The sequence below is a fragment of the Natator depressus genome, chromosome 26, assembly GCF_965152275.1.
Source record: "Natator depressus isolate rNatDep1 chromosome 26, rNatDep2.hap1, whole genome shotgun sequence".
Taxonomy (NCBI): Eukaryota; Metazoa; Chordata; order Testudines; family Cheloniidae; genus Natator; species Natator depressus.
The window spans coordinates 10388624-10411037 of NC_134259.1; the positions used below are offsets into that span (position 1 = coordinate 10388624).

The following is a 22414-nucleotide window of genomic DNA, read 5'->3' on the forward strand; positions in this document are numbered from 1 at the left end:
TCTGGAGCAGGCTTCTGAGGGAGGTTGTGGAATTCCCATCATTGAAGGTTTTTTAAGGACAGGTTGGACAAACACCTGTCAGGGATGGTCTAGGTTTACTTAGTCCTGCTACAGTGCAGGGGGATGGACCTGATGCCTTTTGGAGGTCTCTTCCAGCCCGATATTGCTATGATTTTATGAGTATTGTATCTATCACTACCAACGTGGACCAAACAGGAGGGTTTTATTTTTAAATGGCTGATAGAAGGCTACTGCTGTCTTTGTTTCTAGGGCTGCCTGTTTCTGCAGGGAAGCACTATCAAGGAGTCAGTCAGCAACCCAGAGGAAGCGGGGAAGTTTATATTTGAAATCATCCCAGGTGAGCATCATGACACAACACAGATCTCCTGTCTGCTTCTTGTCTCACAAGGCTAGACATCGCATGCTTATGGCTTAATATGGTGCCCCAGCTGTAGATCCACCAAGCATGGGGGAGACTCACTGGGAGAGCTGGTTGAAAATTTTTTGATGGAACAGGTTTCTGTGAGAAAATGCAGTTTTGTCGCCATCTAAATGTTTTCTGGGAACAATTGATTGTGGCAAAAATTTTGATTGGAAAAGTGTCACAATGAATGATTTTGTCTTTCTTGTCTCATTTCAACGTCAAAACATGTCATAAGATAAGGTAAAAATGTTTCATTTCAATGTTCTCATTTCATTTGACTTCCTGTTGGCTTTTATATGGTCTATATAATAAGATTCCAGGATTGTCACTCTGTGTGCCTCACTCTGAAGCCTAGAACATCTGTTGAGTCAGTGTGAAATGATGGAAACCACGACAGACATGGTCCAGCGGTCTTTTTTGTTCAGAATATCCCCAGGTTCAACCACCACTGGGATTTGCAGTTTTCAACCTTCCAGTTTTTATAATCTCAGCCATTTGATATTACAAATTACACCCATGCGATAGCATAGGCTTTTAGCTGCTAGCAGGCTAATATTATTTTCAATCTTATATTTTATTGATATTTTATATTATATTATGGTTTGACATTATCGAAACAAAATGTTTCCAAATCAAAATTTTTCACAATTTCCATTTTGTGAGAAATTTCACAATTTTCAGTTTGTTTCTGATTCAGAACAAAACATTTGAAATGTCAGGAAATGACAGAAATTCCATTTTCCAGCCAGCTGTACTGACTGGGAGATGAACTCCAGTGTCCTGACCAGTGCCTAATTTGCGTCTAATTAAAAATGACTAATTTCAACTGTGCGTGTGTTCTTCACTCACAGTCTTAAACTGATGAAGAACTGCCACATTCCACTCCAGAGTTGGCTGCTTTTTACCGGTGGCTAAGGGATTCCTGTACAGTATACATAGGGCCTGATCCTCCTCTTATTTACACCAGGGTAAACCAGGAGTATCTCCTCTAAAGTCGCCGGAGTGATATTGTTGTGGTGGGAAGAGAGTCAGGCCCCAAATTTGTAAATCACTCTGGAAAATACTTTGGGAGAAGGTACCAGGTAAATGCACCAAGGAGAGTGTTGAGAGAAAACAGGATACCTCTTCATTTCACTGTGATGTTAATTTTCTATTAGTTCATTTCCTTGGTGGAAAGCTTTAGTGATGGAGAGATGGTGTAAACAACTTGTCTCCCTGAGACACCACCTCATTTTACAGCCAGATAGAGATGAATGGGATAATGGTTTTTTTGGGGCCCATAGCACTTAGCTAAGAAATCAATAAGGGCTCGTGTGTTTGTTCCACCCCCAACTCCCTTTACGAGTAATTATTTTTGCAGGGGTCTCGGGAGACCAGAATCGAACAGGACAAGACTCCTATGTACTGATGGCCAACTCCCAATCAGAGATGGATGAGTGGGTTAAGTCTATCCGAAGAGTGGTGGGATCTCCATCAGGAGGTAAAGGGGAGCTGAAATGGCCCTGGGTGTGGGCTTTTATAGCATAGATTAGGGGTATGGAACAGCTGCCATATGAGGAGAGATTAATAAGACTGGGACTTTTCAGCTTGGAAAAGAGACGACTAAGGGGGGATATGATAGAGGTCTATAAATTCATGACTGGTGTGGAGAAAGTAAATAAGGGAATGTTATTTACTCTCTCTCATAAAACACAAGAACTAGGGGTCACGAATTGAAATTAATAGGCAGCAGGTTTAAAACAAACAAAAGGAAGTACTTCTTTCACAAAGTGTGGAACTCCTTGCCAGAGGATTTTGTGAAGGCCAAGACTAACAGGGTTCAAAAAAGAACTAGATACATTCATGGAGGATAGATCCATCAATAGCTATTAGCCAGGATGGGCAGGGATGATGTCCCTAGCTTCTTTTTGCCAGAAGCTGGGAATGGGCAACAGGGGGTGGATCACTTGGTGATGACCTGTTCTGTGCATTCCCTCTGGGGCACCCGGCATTGGCCACTGTCGGAAGACAGGATACTGGGCTAGATGGACCTTTGGTCTGACCTAGTATGGCAATTCTTATATTTTTAACTTTCACCCAAGGAAATCAAAGTGTTTTACATATGCTAATTAAACCTTTCAACATAGCTGCCATGTAGGTAAGTTGTTGTAATGGGAGCATGGAAGGGTTACGTGTTATTTATCTACATATTATTTATTTGTTCTGTGCAAGTGCTGAGGATCCCTACTCACAGATCAGGACCCCACTGTGCCAGGTGCTGTACAAACAGAGCAAAAGATTGTCTCTGCCCCCAAAGAACTTGCAATTTAAGTAGGGTGCTATGGACCTGATCCAGGTGTCCCATGGAAAGAGACTCCCATTGGCATCAGTGGGCATCCAGCCCTAGAGTAACTTCTAGCCGGGGCTCTCAGTGAGTCAGTGGAAGAGACAAGAATAGAACTAAAAAAAAAAAAAAGGAGGACTTGTGGCACCTTAGAGACTAACAAATTTATTTGAGCATAAGCTTTCGTGAGTTACAGCTCACTCCATCGGATGCATGCGGTGGAAAATACAGTGGGGAGATTTATATACACAGAGAACATGAAACAATGGGTGTTACCATACACACCATTATGAGAGTGATCAGGTAAGGTGAGCTATTACCAGCAGGAGAGCGGGGGTGGGGGTGGGGGAACCTTTTGTAGTAGTACTGATTCTCTCGCTCTAACTTCTCGACCACACTGCCTTTGTCCCATAGCCATCTGGCCCATTCTCAGCAGAATGTCACAAGGTTTGTCTTCGTAACATGGGCATCCTGGTCATCTCCCCTCCCCCTGCTGGGTGCAGGAGAGCATTATAGCATCCGGTTCCCCACGGCCCAGCACCTTGTGCAGCTATTTATGCTCGTGCAAAGGGGGAAGTGGGGGAGATGAGCCAATTAGAAAGGTGGTGTTTTGTAAATTTGTCAGTGTTATAGATACACCCAGAGGCAAAGGGAGTATCAACCTCATCCACCTATCTTGAGGATTTCCAGGAGTGCCCATCGCTGTAGTATATGACCATTACAGTGCTTTATAATACTAACTATACATTTTTAAAAAAAAAGTAAATATTTTGCTCATGATCTCACGGCATTATTGACACTCCCCGCAAGTGACATTGGAGCAGCCCCCCAGGGTAAAGCATACAACAGAGGAAACTTCTGTGGTGGGCTCAGATTCCTGGACTGACGGGCTTTGCAATCAAGAATGATTCGTCTTCAGAATTAGTAGTATTTCATACAGGAGTGAACTGAGTATCTATCGAGAGAGAGGCAGCATAGTCCAATGGACTGAGCACTGGACTAGAAATCCGGAGACATGGGTTGTGTTTCTGACTGACCTGGACAAATCTCTCCTCCTCTGTTTCCCTGTCCAGCTTGTCTATTTAAGCCCTAAGCTCTTTGTGCAGGGACTGTCTCTCACTATGTGACTATACAGCACCTAGCAAAACAGAGCCCCGATCTCAGTTGGGGGCTTTCAGTGCTACGGTGATTCAAATAATAACTATACCCAGATGAAGACCTGATGTTAGTGGGTTGGCATTGATTAGAGCTTCTTTATTCCAGCCAAGCCGGTCACTCTGCTGTAGTTTAGGTTCACGTTTAACAGCCAGTTTTTCTATGTGCTCTAAAACCCACTCTGATAGTTTGGAAAGTTGCAGTACCATCAGTGGTTCAAAACTAGGGTCATTTCAGCAAGGGATTTCCAAGATCAGCCCCCTAAAAAGTCACATGATTGCAAATAAAGACTCCAGCCCTGACGCTCATTTACACCAAAGGAATTGCGCTGGCAGGGTAAAGTGGCCTTAAAGCAAGTGTAAATGCAAGCCCCAGAGTGGTGTAAAGGGGCCACACAGTAAATGAGGATCCAGGCCTCTTTTCGGTGATGTTGACCCATACCATGTTATAAATTAACTCGGGGGTTAATGGATTCCCAAAGGGCAGGCTTGAGAATAGGACAGGCTTGAGAATAGGATATTTTGTACATCTGCATGCCTTAGGCTTGGGTTGCATCCCCCTTGAAAAATGCCCCCGGTGACTCACGCAGATAAGGCAGCTGTTTGTTAATTTGCTCCATGTTAAAAAGCAGAGAGGCTGCACTGAATGAAATGAAACCTTTCAACATGCCTCTGAGCCCCTTTACCAGCCTGACACCCAAGGAGCATCTCTGAGCTGGCTGACATGCTACCCGTGTGTCGGACGGAATGACGGATGTAGAGAACCATATTGGTAGAGGGTTGATTTTTATGATCCTCCAGGGTGATAACTGAATGGCAAATAATGAGTTACTAAGAAAAAGGAGCCATTTATACTTTTACTGAGTACAATGACAGGTTTATGTTCATTATTTAAAAGCAAAAGGGAGTCTTTTGTCAATGAAAAACACACCATAAGGCAGGTGCTGACAAGTCTTGCGGTTCCAGACAGGAGTATTTATGAGCATAATGCTGATCTGCAGGAGATACACAAGGATTATTTCAGCCTTCGGAACAGGAGGTGAACACATTGCGGGGCAAAATCTTGTAGGAGGCCGCGGGACCCTTTGCCATTAATATTTTGGAGCCACTTGGGTGTAGGGCGTCTCTGCTGTCATCATGCCTAAAGCCCTGAGGATGAAGAGCTGGCATGAGGGCTGCTGCATTCCAGCCTTAGGGATGGTTTTCTGCTGGGAGTTCAGAAGGAAAAAGCCTTTGCTCCGGAGGAAAGGTACTTGCCCCCTTTTTAAAAATACAGCTGACTGGCGGAGGACACATTAGGGATTAAGCTAGGGAAAGGCTCCCAGCCCAAAGCCAGCTGGCGCTGCATTACGAGGCTGTTTTTCCTTTGCCATCTTAGTTTTAAGACCTCTGTTTTACTAGTGATCTCTCGTCTCCGATTAAAAGAGGCAGTGAGGTCCAGCAGGGGACTGGAAACCAAGAATCCCTGAACTCTAGCCTGGTTCTAACATTGACTTGATGTTAGCAGCTTGCTTGACATGGAAGGGCCCAGTTTTTAGAACTGCTGAGCCGTTGGCATCACCTGGAGTTAACTCATCGGCACCTCCATGGTGTGTGTCAGTGGCAGGGGGAATGAAGTGACATATCCCCAGCCCTCTTCATTTTTGCTGTCCTATTGACATTTTTCATATTCATTCCTAGTCTCCCCCAGCATGTTTCTTATATCCCCATCGTGGCTGTATTTCAGGCTCCTCATCTATTAAGCAGAGACACTACTACTTAATACCAGGGTGTTCCGAGGAGGGGTTAGTTAACAGTTGTTTGGCACTTAGAAGATGTAAAATATTAACACTATTTGCAGGAAAGGGTTTAACACAGGTTAATTTAATTAATCAGAAGATGTTTTATTTTCCGTCATTTCTTCAGTGGTTTCTTTGAGTTACCCTCTTAGATTTTCTCCTGATGTCTCTGCCATCAAACACTCAGGAGGAATGTTTGTAACAAAGTGTTTGCCACTGGCTATTATAAGACAAAGATAAAGCAAACTTCCACATGGGGTACCTCCATCTCCATATCCCATGGCATGTTAATGTTACCAGCTGGTTGCTGTGCAGTGTTGAGCGAACTTATAAACGGAAACATGCATAAATGAATTGAAACCGTGGCCTCAAACCCTGAACTTTGGGGAAGTTCAGAGCCGACTTTTTCTGCTTATCTGAGGGCAGGGATTTCCTTTAAAGGAGTTTCAGTAGAAGTTTACAACAAGAAGGCAGACAGAGCATAAACTGAGCTACATATAAGCATCAAGAAGACGTCTCCATTGCACCCTTTGGTATACTGCCTGAAGCATCTTGCAGTGGCCACTGATACTAGGCTAGATGGACCATAGTTCTGGTCTGGTCTAGCAGTTTCTAAGTTTTGATGACATGGTGGGCCAGATTCTCAGCTGATGTAAATCAGCATAGCTCCATGAAAGTCAGTGGAGTTTGAGCTGGGGATCTGGCCCTGTATTGTCATCTAGCAACCAAACCTCTGTTCAGCTTTGAAAGTAGCTCCGTACAATGACAATATTACAAGGGACCAGAGATAAATCCCACCGCTGCCTCTGGCCCTACCTCTGTCCTTTACTAACAATACCCTTCTTCTATCTAGTGGTATTTGGCCAGCGCTTGGCTGAGACTGTGGCATATGAACAGAAATTTGGGCAGCATCTGGTTCCTATCCTGGTGGAGACATGTGCAGAGTTCATACGCGAGCACGGCATGAATGAGGAGGGCATCTTCCGACTGCCTGGCCAGGACAACCTGGTGAAGCAGCTGAGGGACGCATTTGACGCTGGGGAAAGGCCATCTTTTGACCGGTAATCTTTATGTTTCCTGACCCCACCCAGCTAAGACCTTCGGGGTTCAGTCTGTCTATCTACTGCTTTTGTTAACTGAAGACTTGTGGAAGTCACTGGCCTGGTTGATCTCCGTGGAGAAGCAAACAAGACCCTGCCCATTTTGCAAGAAAGATCATGCCCCCAATTAGAAAGGAGGGTTCAAAAAAGATGGGGGTCAACTGAAAGTCAAAGCCTGGGCTGTGAGAGCAGGGCTGGAGGGATAACTGGGCACACTGGTCAGACAACAATGCTTATTGTTTTGGAAAAGAATCCCAGAAAGCTACCAGCGCCCCCATGTGGGGAAAGGTGCTGGACTGACCGAAATTCAGGTCCCCTCTTTACCTACAGAACACGCTCAGCAAACAGCCGCAGTGCAGATCTTTCCCATAAACTCTGCCTCGACAACGTGCCCCAGTCCTGCCTGGAGGAACCACCTCTAGGGCGGAGTTTAGTCCTCATGTCCCATTCAGCCCGTGGCCCATCTGCTGAAACCACCAGTTACTGGTGACTGTAATGGGCAACTTGGGTGATGCGGACAAATGGCCACTAATGAGGGGTTTGGCTGAGACCCACAAACTCACTCCACAAATATCCCCAAATAGTCAGGAGATGACAGGAACTTTCAGGCATGGCTGACCTTTCCTTTTAAATGTGGAAGGGCAGGTTAGCGAAGGATTTCAAGGAGGTGTTACCTATCAGCAATCACACTTTGCTTACAAAAGGAGACCCTCATGTAATACTTGATTAAATTTTGGTTGTTGAGCTTTTTATGGAGCGGGTTGGATGTTGTGTAGGGGCCTCTGATGTGCAGGGGGTCAGACTAGATAAGATGGTCCCTTCTGGCATTAATCTCTATGGTTTTGTCATTTTTCAAACTGGGATTAACAGCAAATGCAGAGCCGAGGAACTGAATGTTGTAACGAGGAGGAACCATCTTAACCACTCATTTCCCACCTGCCAAGACACAGATGGGAAACAAGGCCCCAAAGGGAGGGACACAGGGAAGCTGCCTGTGCTAGGAGTTGAACATGATATGCCATCAACTTCTTCAGCATTAATGGCGTTTTCTCTCATCTGCCTTTGCCATCAGCCATGAAAGTCTGGGTGAGGTGGAAGTGAACTGGGGATTGTTATTAGGCTCAGTGGAGAAGATTCTGGGTGGGTCTTATTTCATTCATGCTAAATCTTTAAGGATCCTATCCCCCCCTGACCCCCAGTTGCTTTTCCCACTGATTCTTTCCTGCTTTCAGGTATATCCCACCACTGGTTTTCCCTTTTCTACTGCATTGAACACAGGCTGCTTGTCGTCACTGTCAAGGCCCTTCAGAGTCAGCCCTATCCCTTCGTAGCATCTTTCGTTCACGGTTGACCTGTTGACACTTGCCTCTGACTTGCACAGGATGTTAGCGTCCATTGGCGACTTGTGAAATTTTCTAACAAGCACCACGGTGCTTTCTCCCATGCTGCCCCACATGCCTGGGAGTTGCTCCCTGTACACATCCATTAAGCTACCTCATTACCCGTCTTCAGATCCCTTCTTAAAACTCTCTTCTGCCCTGATGCCTATAAAAAAAACTTAACAATGGCTAGGCTGCTGGTGTGCAGAGACCATGCCCTATCATGCTGACCATTGTTTCCTTGTACTCCCCCACCTGTTGTCTCTTGTCTTATATTTAGATTGTCAGCTCCTGGGGGCACAGACTATCCTTTCATTTTGTGTTGGTACAGCACCTAGTACAACATGGTCCTGGTCCGTGACAAAGGCTCTGGGGCACTACACTACAGCAATACAGAGAATAATAATAATGAATGACAAGGTGTAACGTCTGGTCCTGCCTCAGCATGGGGGGCTGGACTAAATGACTTCTTAAGGTCCCTTCCAGTCCTGCATTTCTATGATTTACCTCATTTTGAAAAAAGAGGATTTTTCATACCACTCTCTGTATCCCCCCCAGCCTCCAAACCATGTTCTGTTTCCTAACACAAGGCTAACACAGAGTTCACATTCAAGACACTCTACCAACCACTGCAATCACCAATAAAGGGCTTCATTCTATATCTCAGCTCCCCTCCCTCCAGGTATGTGCTATTGTAGAAGTTATTGTAATAGCATAAACTGCTACCTTCCCTCCCTGCACTCTATCACACAGGCCTTGCAAAAAGAAAGGGGTGGGTTAAGGTTTCTGGGGCTCTCTTTATAAAGCTTCCTGATTTGACTCATTAGTTCCTAATTGAACCCCTTCGCCTCAGTGAGCTGTCCTGTCTCGTTATCCCTAACTCTTCTCACCTGCTGGGAGATGGGGTTAAGCCCTCTGTGATTGCTTTTGATGAAGGATCTTGGGGCTCGGTGCTATATACACAAGGGCCTGATTCTCCATGCCCTGAGCCTGGTGCAGTCACATAGGGCAGTGCAAAATGTTGCTGACTTGGAACGTGTGTGACAGGTGTCAGCACTCCCCTCAGGTGCAGGGCACTGGGGGATCAGACCTGGCTCAGGGATTCTGATCTAGGCCCACTCACAATACTGGAAACAAGGAGGCGCACGGTTCTGTGGGTGTAGATGAACCTGTCTCTCTCTCAGACATGGCAGTGCCCCTTTCTCCACAGGCACCAGCCAGATCTGGGCTTATTTACCTGACCTCTGCAGCATCGGCACCTTGTTTGAGTCCTGCTCACATCAATGGCAACTTTCCCACGAGGACCAGGATTTAGGCTGATCCTTTCAAAACTGACTGCCGATTTTGCGAAGCTCAGCTTTGAGATCCCCTGAACCTGATTTCGGAGGGGCTGCTCCTGATATCAAACAGTGTTGCAAGGGCTCAGTGCTTCTGAAAATCTAGCACGAGCTATCCTAAACTGAGCATCCAAAAAGGGAGGTGCCCCCAAATTAGAGCCCACTTAAAGTTTTGATTAATTTCCCCAAGGTGCAGTGCTGGGAAGTGAACTACTGTTTTTAGCAGCCTAGCCCAACACTTTAACCACAAGACCACTGTTCCTCTGCGCTGTTTTTCTTTATATAGAAAGGAAAGTTCACATAAGGGCAGTTAGGTGCACCACAGCCCTTACACTTAGAATAATCCCTGGGCCAAGCTGACATCTGAAAGTCACCGTGTCTGTTGTGTTTGAAACCTGGCCTCCCTGGGTCTTGCTTGTTGGAGCAGAACAGCTCTGAGCTTCTGAATCATAACCTGGCCTGTCTGTGGCAAATCCTCTTGTTACAACCTGTGCTGGGTTCGCAGGAAGGTAAAGCCTTTTTGCAGGACAACGCTTTGCAATGGGACATGAAAGAAAAAAGGATTGTTTAGCCGTTGTTTTCTCAGTGCCCTGTAATGTTGTTTTGTATCACAGGCTCTGGGATAAACAGTTGTGTGAGTCCCTAGGGGAATCACTGGATGGTGATAACACTTTGCACTTAAACTGAGAATCTCGAAGCTCTTTACAAACATCGGGAGTGATTTGGCTCCCACTGGACCAATGGGAAAACTCCGATTGACTTAAATGGCACGGGTCTTGGGCTTGTCTACACACAGAAGTCATACCGCTTTAGCTGCACTGGTGTAATTAGAATGGTTTAACCTGCATAGTATGGACTCATTTATATCCGTATAAAGGTGCTTATACCAGGATAACTACTCCTGTATAGGCAAGGGAATTAGCAATACTGGCAGAAGGCACCTTTGTACTAGTACAACTGAATCCACCCTAGGGATTTCACCAGTATAACATTAATGGTAAAAAAAAAAAAAAAAAAAAAAAAAAGCAACAACCCTCACTACTAGTTCTCTAGTACAAAATCTGTGTCTAGACCAAACCCGAGTCTCACAGCAGTCCTGTGCAGAGCCCCAGTCCTGCAAATACTTACGTGCGTGCTTAACTTTTAGCATGTGAGCCGTCCATTGGCTGATAGTGAAGCAGAGGGCTTTGCTTGTTAAAAAATATCATACCCCTGACCAACAGAGTTATGTCAGCAACAGCTCGAGGGTAGCTGCAGTTATACCCGCAAAAAAGCCCTTTTGCTTATTTTCTTTGGGGGACTGGTCTAAGCTCAAAAGCACACTTTAGCTGGTAGAGGTTCTGTTTGCACTAGGAGGGTTTGCTGGTACAGCTGTCCCAGGAATTCCTTTTTAGTGGAGACACGGCCTAAGTGTTGACAGGATCAGGCATTAGGTAGGTAGAGAGGCAAGACACAGAGTGGTTACGTGACTTGCCACAAGGGGTATGTCGACAGAACCATGGTAGCATGTCTTAGGGTCCAGGTCAACAGTCTCAGGCTCGTGGGGCTAACTCAAAACCAGCCATGGTATACTTTGTGGCTTGGACTGGCGCTCAGGCTCTGAAGGCTTAAAGCCCACCCTGCTCCCTAGACTTAAGAGCCCGAACATGTACACTGCTATTTTTAACACCATTAGCGTAAGCCCAAGTGTGGTGTTTTTAACACCATAGCGTAAGCCCTCTGAGACGCGTGGCTGCGGGCTGCTGCTTGCTGTGTAGACGCACCCACAGTGAGCCAGTGACAGCACCAAGAATGGCAGCTGCTCTAAACCCCTGGTCTAGACGATGTTTGAGAAGGATGCTCTTCGCCACTAGTGGATTTGAAAAGAAGATCTAGAAACCTCAGTATAAAGCGCGTGCACACCCAGTGCCATGTTTATAGGGCTGCACTATCTGCAGCAAGAGGAAATCAATCCTTCGGCCTGTACGTGGGTCAGGACTCAAGAGAAAACAGGTGTTACCATTTCTCAGCTTTGATCTAGACTCTGCAAAGGCATGTTCTCAAAATCTCAGGTCTTGGCGGTGATTAGATGACAGCTAGGCCACCTAGATCACTGATCAAAGCAAAAGGACTAAGGACTAGATTCTCCATACACCGCTCTCCTCTGTTTTTAGCAGAGCAGTGCTCCCCTCTGCCTCCTCTTACTTTAATTCCTGGGACGGATTGGGGAAGACCAGTCACTGGCTCTTTTTATATAACAACGACAGCAACAACTTCAGTCTCCTTTCCAAGGTCTATTTTGCTTTTTTTTCTTTTGGCACGGTCATCTTTGCCAGCACGGGACTGTGGCAAGGTGCTTGTTAGAGAATCGTTGATGCCGAGCAGGCAGGTGAAGCTCATGATATTTTGTTTTGATACGGTCTACAAAAATGGTGGCCTTTAAAGCATTTCTCAGTAAGTGAGTGGTCGGCTTTAAAGAAAAAAACCCAACAGCCTAAAAAATAGATGACCTGGTAGATTCTTGCCAGCAGATTGTAACAGTTTAACAACTTCAAGGTAGGTCAAAACAGAGACCTATCTTGACAGTGTCCTTTTTGACAGAATATAAACTATATGGTATGCAAAGCTGCAAACATCTGTCCTCGCAGAATATGTTCAGTAATTGCCATTAACCTTAAAAACCCAGACAAGCTTTGCCAACTCTGAATGGAAAAGGCCTGCCAAATATGTGAGTGCTAGAAAATATTTGCCTGTTAAGTAAATGCATAAAAACACCCATGACTCAAATGTAGGCTAGGAAAACACTACCCTGATTATGAATGCTGGGAAACCACCAACGCTATGGCCGAGCAGAACGACCTGCCAAGCAGCCACTTTTCTTCCACTGTCTCCTTTAGTCCCGTCTCAAAGCAGTGGGTGCTGTCTGGGGTTCTCTGCCTGGTGTCCCCCACTGGTGGCCTGCTCCTACAATTTTAATTTGTTTCCACTCTTTAATTGTCCTCTTGTTCCTTTGCGGCCCCTCTCCTCTCCTGAGGGGGAAGCTATTGTTGCTCAAAATAGGCACCTTTCCTGAACGCTAAATTCACTCAACCAAATGAACAAAACAGATGTATGGTTCCCTAGCCAACAGTGTCTGAGTCTCAGTTGAGTGTATCCTTTTATTCCAATCTCACCATTTATTCTACAGCGATACAGATGTACATACGGTGGCCTCTTTGTTCAAACTCTACCTGAGGGAACTCCCAGAGCCGGTTGTACCCTGGTTGCAGTATGAGGACTTCCTCCTGTGTGGAATGCTTCTGAATGCCGATGAAATGAAGGTACCAATGACTGTGCATTTATTCCCCCCACGCCTTAAAAAAGCACTTGTTGGAAAGTGAAGTGCTTTACAGATCAAAAGCATCTACAATTCAGTGCTTAAACACAATGGTGATGGATGTGCTAGGTAGATAGATTAGATAAAGGGAGGCATATGGGAATAGATAGACAGAAAAAAAGAGACACAATTTGGGGCAGGGACTGTCTACTACTCTGTGCAGTGCCTAGCACAATGGGGCCATATTTTTGGTTGGCCCTTAGAGTACTACCATAGTAAATATAATTAACAACAACCCCGCTGGTGTAACTCGACCAAGTTTGGGGTTCACCGACGGCCATGGACTTACACGGGGGACAAATTTGGTGCTTAACAGTCTCAGAAAAGTAGCTGAGAAGATACACTAGCATCCTGGCCAGTATTGGTGCCCTAGGGAAAGATACTCTTTGCTTTCTCCCCTTCATCCCTTGACTCATCCACCCTGCAGGCCCCACCTTGGTGTTGTCACTTCCAGCAGAAGAGTGTCTGTGTGCGCACTCAGTTGCATGTTAGAGGGGTTTGTGCGTGACTAACCGGGTTTTAAATCCAGAATGTGTCTTCATGTCTGAATTGCTGTTAAAATAAGTAAACTTAGCTCCCCAATCTGACCACATGGGCTTACCTATCTTAAGGTTTAGCTGTCAGGGGTGTGCGAATCCTGAAAGCTGCCCCGTCTCTCATATTTCCTTTTTTAGCTGAGTCCCTGCAGTAAATGATCAGGGCAAACAACTATCAGAGGAAGGAAGTGCAACATCCTGCAGTGTCACTCTGAGTAGAGATGGTGGTCGGCGGGTGAGCACGAAAGGAGATGGGGCAAATGCAGAGGTTGAGAGAAGCAAAGAACAGATGGGAACAATGGTTTGGGGAAATATGAGTGAGTTATTGGGATCAGAACTTTCTTAGCAGCTGGCCCCGCAGCAAGAAGCTCATTCCAAGAACAGAGAAGAGTTACTGGGGGTGACATGTCAAACAGATGACTTCAGCCTTGCTCTCTCACAGAAGCCACACATCCAACCAACCAGCCATTGTGTGTCGCTACCTGTGGGGGACTGAGGGGAGATCTCTCTCTCTCTCTATATATATAGACGCTGAGAACCCATGGCTTTCTTTTAACATTCCAGTCACTCAGATAGAAACATAGGAATCGTCATACTGGATTAGACTAATCAGTATTGTCCATCACACTAACGGGACTATGATAATGTGTGTGGTGTAAAACTTATCTTTAGAGATAGTCAGAAAAGATCAGGTTGACATTTCCTTTGACTTTTAATTTGTCAATGGAAGTTTTTAGTTCATTGGGGCAGAGCCTATCTTTTTGTTCTGTGTTTGTACAGCAGCAAGCACAATGGGGTCCTGGTCCACGGCTGAGACTCCTAGGTGCTACCACAATTTTGTTCCTGTCTTTTGGACCACTCTACACAAGAGTAAGGCACATCTGTTAATCAACAGAGTGTTCTCAAAGAGCTGCTGTGTTTCATCCCAGTGGTGGCTGCATTTCAGTGGTGGGTGATTTCTGCAGGTAGTTTCACTTTGGGATCACCCATGCCATGTGATAAATAATTTGACACACTAAATGTAAGAAGAACATGCTAGGTCAGATTCTGAAAAGAGCTCAGCACGTTTCAGAGTGGAGTGCTTCTGAAAAACTGGCCACTTATTTTGCGGCTTTCACGGGAGGTGAGATCTCTTGAAAATGTGGCCCCGACTGATGATTTAGCCTCTTAGAAAATCTTGGCCATGTCACGTATCAGGGCTTCTAAAGAAATAAACATGTGGATTCAGTTCCAAAGGCGAGCAAGAACTGAGAGGAGATATCACACCAGGATGTCGTTGGAGAAACTGGGCAAATTCACAGATGGTTTGGAATTCAGATAAGTTTATAAGCCTTTACAAAGCAATTTTTAAATTGTATTTAGGGTCATCAGGAGCTAGTGAAGCAGCTGTCTGTGCTTCCCCGAGTCAATTACAACCTCCTCAGTTATATCTGCAGGTATGTGCTCTTTCATCATGTACAAACAGCCCAACTTGCATCATGGTGCATCTGGGGATCTAGGCCTTAGTCTCCAAAGGTGAAACTGACACTTGTGCAGAGAGCAACGCTAGGCTGCCTTAAGCTCCACTCTGGTTCCCCTTAAAACTTCAGGCAGCCAAGCTCTTTTGTGACCCCCTGCACAAGGCTGAATTTCTCTGTAACTGGACAGATGAGCTGAAGAGATTTGAACAAAATTGTCTACCAATAAATCCCAAACCATGCAAAACTCACCTGCTTTGGGTTTTTTCTTTTCATTTTTCTTTTCTTTTGCAGACTTGAAATTCAGCTCAGGTGCAAAAAGACAGGCTCTCACCAACCTCCTGGATCCAAATGCCCCAGGACACTGGGAGAGTCTGAAATCTGAACCTGAATCTGAATCAACACACTGCAAAGGCCTGAACCAAAATCTCAGATCTGGACACTCCCAAACTTTGGGTGGTTTGTTACCTGGGTCTAGATTTTCTGGCTTGAGCAGAGATTCACAAACCTTTTTGTGCTTTGAGTAAACATGAGCCAGTTTGTAGATTCTCATAAAAAACTACCTGACACATGGTTTCAATTAGTTTTAATGAGAAACCTGTTAAAAATTCAGGGGTTGTCACAAATTTTGCTTGGCCCAAAACTGAGAGGGAAACTCTGTGGGTTAAATCATGCCCTGGTGAATGGAGACATAATTTTATGCTGGATGCAGTAATTTGTGGGTGAAATTCTCTGGCCACTGTTATACAGGAAGTCAGAATAGATGCTCCACAGAACAGATGATCAAAATGCCCCCTTCTCACCTTAAAACCTATGAATTTACTGACCTCAGTGAGCTCAATTTGGCCCTGTATGTGCGCTCCCATGTGTAGCACATTGAATCCATGAGAGTCAGAATCAAGGACAGGATTTAGCCAAACTCTTGCACAGTGAAACTGTTGAGTTTCGCCCCACCCCAGCCCTGCTTGCTGTCTCATTTTTCTTTGGCAACATCATTGAGGATCAAACCAATCTTTGTTTCTTTTTGTTTTGGGGGGGATGCAACTCTTTTTCTGCTTGACAGATTTGGCTTCTGTAGAGATGCCTAAAAGACAAAGTCTCAGTGTGCTCTGAAATAATAAGGGGCCTGTATCTATGTTTCTGTCCCTGCGGCCTGGAGCAAGCGCTGGCTGGATTATTAGGATTTTATAACACCTTTAACAGCTTTATCTTCAGACTGTTTGTTTTCCAATGTGGAATTTTTCCCCTTGGATTCCGGCAGGTTCCTACATGAAATACAGCTGAACTCCAGTGTCAACAAGATGAGTGTGGATAACCTGGCAACAGTGATTGGAGTGAATATCATCAGGCCGAAGATAGAAGACCCTGCAGTTATTATGAGAGGTACAATGGAATCCTGTAACACCATTGACTTAGCAGTATTCAAGTGGTATACAGTATTAGGTGGTATTCAGGTGATCACTGTATCCAAAGGATTAAAACAATGAACTTCCTAAGTCAGACACAGGATAGAAGCCAAAGCGCCATCTTGCCTGGACAGAAAACATTCTACCTGGTATCTCAGCACCACGGCAGGTCAATCAGGCAACAAATGGCCCTACAATAATAATACCTAGCTCTTGTATTGTGCATTCCATCCATACAAGGGTGGGTAAGCAATGTTCTGGGCCTTAGAAAGATGTGGAATTCTTTCGTACCTTTGCAACCACACAGGGAACTCCAGAAAATAGTCACTCAAGATGATCCAGACATTTTGACCTCTCCACTGAACTTTGTGGCCAAGGGGAAAATGCACCAGAACTAATAGGGAAATGCTTTGAGTGTGTAAGATTTGCTCACTCCATAGAGCTAAGAAACGGTGACCACTGAAAGTGAAGCTTAAGTCCCACGATTTCTACAGGGAAGAATTTCACACAAAACCCAAATTCCACTCTCTTTTTAATAATGTGCAGTGAATGCTAGGAAGGAAAGAATTTAGGGTTGAGTGCCTGATTTAAAATAATGGTATGAGTGAGTTCTCCCTGGGCGCTGTAGAACGTGGCTCTTTTCTATTGCAGGCACCCCCCAGATCCAGAGAGTGATGACTGTGATGATAAGTGACCATGCCAAGCTCTTCCCCGTGTCCAAAGATGAGCCCCCTTCTCCACCCGCCACCCAAAGGAACGATTCTAAGAAGATCCAAGTGCCACGCAGTTCCGTGGGCTGGGATGCTGCAGAAGATCCACCAGCATCCAAGGCAAACACTGTAACCCAAGGCCCAAGGGTAAGACTCGATCCTGTGAGATAATAATAATTCCCAGCTCTTTTAGAGAACGTTTCAACCATGGGATCTCAAAGTGCTTTATGGAGGAGGTCAGTATTATTATCCCCATTGCACGGGTGGGGAAATTGGGGCACGGAGAGGTGAAGTGACTTGCCAGTGGTCACCCAGTAGGCCAGTAGCAGAGTCAGAGAATCGTAGAATATCAGGGTTGGAAGGGACCTCAGGAGGTCATCTAGTCCAACCCCCTGCTTAAAGCAGGACCAATCCCAAATTTTTGCCCTAGATCCCTAAATGGCCACCTCAAGGATTGAACTGACAACCCTGGGTTTAGCAGGCCAATGCTCAAACCACTGAGCTATCCCTCCCCTGTAAAATTCAGCACCTCCCCACTGGGGAATCGAACCCCGGTCTCCCGCGTGACAGTCTCCCTGTAATATGACTATAACTACATTTGGTTGGAAAATGGGTTTCTTTTAGATGAAAAATTTATACTTTTCATTGAAAAACTACAAACCAAAAAGTTTTCAGCAAAAAATAAAAAGTTAAATTTTCAGACGAAAATTTTTTGGTTTTTGGCTGAAAAACTAAAAAAATTAGTTTTCATTTTTTGACAAAATGTCAAAGTTGTCCCTTGAAAGCAGATACTTTGCACAGAAATTTTAATTCAGTGGAAAACTCACTTTTCCAGAGAAAATCCTTTGATGGAAATTCTTTTTACGAGCCCTACTTATAATGTCTACTCATCATTTCTTAACGAGTTATAAATGAACTTGAATATAAAGCATGGCTTTACTTTTGTCACCACAAAGTCATTTGAACTGTCATCAGTACAGTCATCTTACTGTGTGTGAATGAAAATGAAATTACTCTCTCATTTTCTTGGCTCTATTTTCAGAGAGATGACCTAGATACCAGCAGTCCCACTTCCTCCAGAGCAGCGGCCAGGCTGGGCGCATCTCTCGAAGATGATGTAAACGAACCCAAAGATTTGTTGGAAATGTGGAAAATACAGTCCAGGAAAAGAACTCAGACCCTTCCTAACAGGAAATCCTTCCTAACTGCTTCCTCTCAGGGGGAGAAAGCCAGCAGCGATAAAAATGACATATTCAACAATGACTTTTGGACATCTTCAGGAAGTCAGTTGTCTCCTACTTCCCCGACAGATGGACACAAAAGAACATTGTCTCAGGATCTTTTTAAGCTGCTCGACCTTCACCGGACTTCGACCTACGACAATGTCCCTACCTGCCAGGCAGAGAGTGGGGAGAGTGCTTGCACTAGCCCTCTCAGCACAGTAAGCAGCACCTCCAAGAAAGATTTGTTAGCAAACCAAAGCCCCAACCTTGTGCCAAAGGAACTATCGGGTCCAAACATCGGTGCTGAGGACTGTGGCTCTGGTCAGGAGAACCTGGAGGCCCTTCAAAAGGTGACCCTGGGGCTGAAAAAAGAAATGGAAACGCAGAAAAAGGACTATGAAGAGCAAATTAAAAGGTAACCGATGGTTTGCACTGTTGTTGTAGACGTGTTGGTCCCAGGATAGTAGAAAGACAAGTTGGGTGGGGTAATAGATTTTATAACGATTTTTAGAAGTTGGTCCAATAAAAAATATGACCCACCTCACCTCGCAAAGGTAAATAATTCTCCGTGCTGCATTCAGGAGAGTGTGAAAACCTCAACTCGCCCTGTTATAGTATTATATTATAAAGGGTTAATTACTAGTGTTACTATAGCATCATATAATACTAATGACTGATTGTATTGTAATATATGATAGTATTAATACTATATAAGATTAATCTCTGGTATTACTGTAGTATTCTGTAATTTCTAATGTTACTGTCATATACTATTGTAGCAGGGGTCTCAAACTCTGGGCCCGTGGGCCATCTGCGGCCTGAGAACCTCCCCAGCAATTTTGGGGCTGGGTCTCTCCCTTGGCCCTGCTTGCCACCCCCGGGCACTCCCCCCCCACGTGCAATTTACAATGGCCCGGGGCCCCGCCCACCACTGGCAGCGCAGGGGAGCTAAGCGGCTTCTGCCTGCTCGCTCCATGTGTCTGCCGGCCCATCCCTGTGGCCCCGGGGCGGGGTGGGGCGGGGCGGGGCTGTACCTCCGTGCGCTGCCCCTGCCCCGAGCGCCCCTGCGGCCAATGGGAAGCTGCGGGGGCAGTGCCTGGGGGGTGGCAGTGCACAGAGGCCCCCCCGGCCCACCCTGCCTTGGAGCCCCACGTAAGCCCCAACCCCCTCACAGAGCCTGCACCCCCACCCCCGCCCCCTCCCCATATACCCCCTCCCGCCCCCAAACTTCCCTCCCAGAGCCTGCACCCCCACCCCCTCCTCCTGCACCCCCACCCCCTGCCCCAGCCCAGAGCCTGCACCCCAGACCCCCTCCCCCACCCAAACTCCCCCCCAGAGCCCAACCTCTCACCCCTTCTGCACCCAAACTCCCTCCCAGAGCCTGCACCCCAATCCCCTACCCCAGACCTCCTCCCCCACCCAAACTCCCTCCCAGAGCCTTAGGCAGGTGGGGGGTGGAGTTTTGGTGGGGGCGGGTTCTGGGCGACATGAGTGACATTATTGGCCCACTGGGGGGATTTGAGGACTGACACTGGCCCTAAGGTAAATTGAGTTTGAGACCCCTGTATTATAGTATCGATACTATACGTGAGTTATTACTATAGTATCATGAGTAGTGATTACTTACATTACTACAGTATCATATCATACACTTAATACTGTTAATTACGAGTGTTACTGCACTATCATATAGCTGTAATTACTAATGTTTCTTTAGTATCATATTATTACCATATTAATATTAAGCAATATTAATTACTATGGACTTGGCCGTTATAGAGATCAGGGCCAGCCATGAAACTTGGATTTGGATCCAAACTTCTGCAGTTAAAGGTGGCTCTCATCTGAAATATTGGTTTGGACTCAAGCTGGGAGAGAATCTGTTTTTCCATTTCACCAAAAAATTATGAGATTTTTGGAAATTTTCCTTGTCCCAAATTGAGATCCAAAATTGGGATGAAAAGTCAAAACTGTGAAAATTTTCACGATCCCATACTCTGATTTTTTTTTTCAGATCAGGCCAATCAACAATGTTTCGTTTTGATAATTTCAAAAGGTTTTGTTTTAATTTTGACCGTTTGCGTTTTCTAATTTTGTGTGTGTCCTATAATCAGTTTAAATTTTGAAACAAAGAGTTGTTTTGAACAGGAAAACCAAAAAGTTTCAGTTAGCAAATGTGGAAATGGGACATGTCGACACCTTCTAAACTTTGCTTCAAAAACGTTTGGAGTCAAGAAATTGTCGAAACTTGCCTTTTCCCATGAAAAGTTTCAGTTTTTGCCATTTTCCAGCAAAAAAAGTTTCATTGAAAAATACCCAACCAGCTCTAGTTGGGTTCCCATCTATAGGGCCCCAGTGCCGCAGGCCCCTTTGTGAGTTTGCAAGAGCAGAGGAGGGTGCATGCATCTTTGCCCCCCATCCTTTTTGTCCCCTTTGTAAGGACCAGACATAACTGCATATCTTTCTAGCAACCCATAGATGCCCCGAACTCACAGATCCTTGCATCCCTGCTGCTGCCAGTGAAGGGACGCACATGCTGGGCCAGTGGTTCTCAACCTATGGTCTGCAGATCCCACTATGTCTAAAGGGTCAGCAAAAGACTTAGCCTGAAAACTGACTGAACAGATTTCAGCTACATATAGACAACAGATTTCCAAAGGGGTCTGCACCTCCATTCAAAATTTCCAAAGTGGTCCGCAAATGAAAAAAGGTTGAAAACCACTATGGTAGACCCTTCTATAGTGCTGCAAAGCTCCTTCAAGGTCACCGGAGCTCTGCCCCACCTCCAGTACAGATCTGTAGCCAAGAGACACAATCTGGCTCATAATTATGCCCAGAGCTTTTTAGTTGCTATGGATTCATTGGGCATGACAAAGTGTTATGGGATTGGGTAACGAGGCTGTGCATCATTCAGGGTAGCACTGCCAAGTATTGTATTGCTGAATGACATGGAGGTGTGAGCTTCCAGAAGCCACATGATGTCCCCTGTCCTTCCCATTGTAGCCTCCAGAAGGAGAACTACGAAGTCTGGGCCAAAGTGGTGCGACTGAATGAAGAGATCGAGAAAGAGAAGAAGAAGTTTGCGGCGCTGGAACTGAAGCTTCAGAATGTGGAGCGCTCACGGGAAGACATTGAGAAGAGGAACAAGGTGCTGGAGCAGGAGATCCAGGACTTCATGAAATCCATGAGTGATCCCAGGGACAAAAGAAAATAAGAGAACGGACCTGGATTTGCACACACATGGAGTACAGCTGCATGGGGGATTATCCTCCCCCTTCAGATAGGAATTGCCAGACTGGATTGAACCAGGGATCTCTCTTGTCCAGAATTCTGTTGCTGTGAATGGCCAGCACCAGCTGGTTCAGAGGAGGGTGTAAGGAGCTGTACAGTTTAATCTTCCTCTAGGGAAAGTTCCTTCCTGACCTCTAGTAGTGAGAGGTTGGTTTATGCCCTGACGTAGGAGGGTTTACATCCTTTTCAAAACTCTCTCTTTTGTTTTTTTAATCCTACTCTGTTCATGTTATCCGTATACATGGTCAATAATTTTTTGAATTCTGCTAAACACTCGGCATGAATAATACCATGTGGCAGGGAGTTCCACATGCTGATTGTACATGATGCCCATTCACAGTGGCCCTGAAGGAATCTCTCTGTCACACACCAGTTCCCTGGCCTGAAGGGTGATAACACTTGTCCGGGGAGAAAGGACTGATGGTTTTAAGTTTCTCAGAGGGGAACAAAAATAACACTGAAAAACTGGAACCAGGAATTTGGAAGAGCCTGTGGCCTTATCATTACATAGGCGACTGCTCTGAGTTTGGTTGGACATTGTACCGCATCCTACGGTTAAATCCTTTTTCTCCATCCTCTGCTCCTAGCCTGAGTGAAATTACAGTTTTCAGAATAAAGTCTAAATTTTAGTATTGCTGTCATAGAGATGGATAAAACCAACTAGATCACCTTATGCACCCCTCCCCCCCGGAAGTTCAGTGCAGGATTGCTCCCCAAAGTATATTGTACCGTCACACTTTATATTAAGGTTCCATTTATAAATAGTCTATAACAGGTTAATAAATCATAACTGTTGTTTTAATAAATGGTTAGTCAATCATTTTAGATTGTTGTGGACTCCAGTAGGCCAATAGATTGCTTATAAACATAACATGCTAATTATGTGCTTTTAATCATCTAGAACACATGCGACTGATGTCTGTAACCTGCTTATAACATCA

The 22414-nt window shown here is 45.3% G+C and overlaps 1 protein-coding gene across 2 annotated transcripts in view; it reads left to right on the plus strand.

The window, feature by feature from the left end:
• Window positions 1-21548, plus strand: part of ARHGAP25 (Rho GTPase activating protein 25) — a 42638-nt gene extending 21090 nt beyond the window's left edge. The window contains exons 3-12 of one of the 2 annotated variants that reach the window (XM_074939953.1): window positions 271-358; window positions 1170-1175; window positions 1785-1904; window positions 6533-6740; window positions 12662-12794; window positions 14749-14822; window positions 16105-16226; window positions 16901-17106; window positions 18002-18597; window positions 21186-21548. In XM_074939953.1, the coding sequence (XP_074796054.1) occupies window positions 271-358; window positions 1170-1175; window positions 1785-1904; window positions 6533-6740; window positions 12662-12794; window positions 14749-14822; window positions 16105-16226; window positions 16901-17106; window positions 18002-18597; window positions 21186-21396 (1764 nt within the window). In that variant the 3' untranslated portion in view covers window positions 21397-21548. The remainder of the gene's footprint in view (window positions 1-270; window positions 359-1169; window positions 1176-1784; window positions 1905-6532; window positions 6741-12661; window positions 12795-14748; window positions 14823-16104; window positions 16227-16900; window positions 17107-18001; window positions 18598-21185) is intronic. The other variant, XM_074939952.1, reaches the window with a different exon arrangement.
• The last annotated feature ends 866 nt before the right edge of the window (window positions 21549-22414 follow it).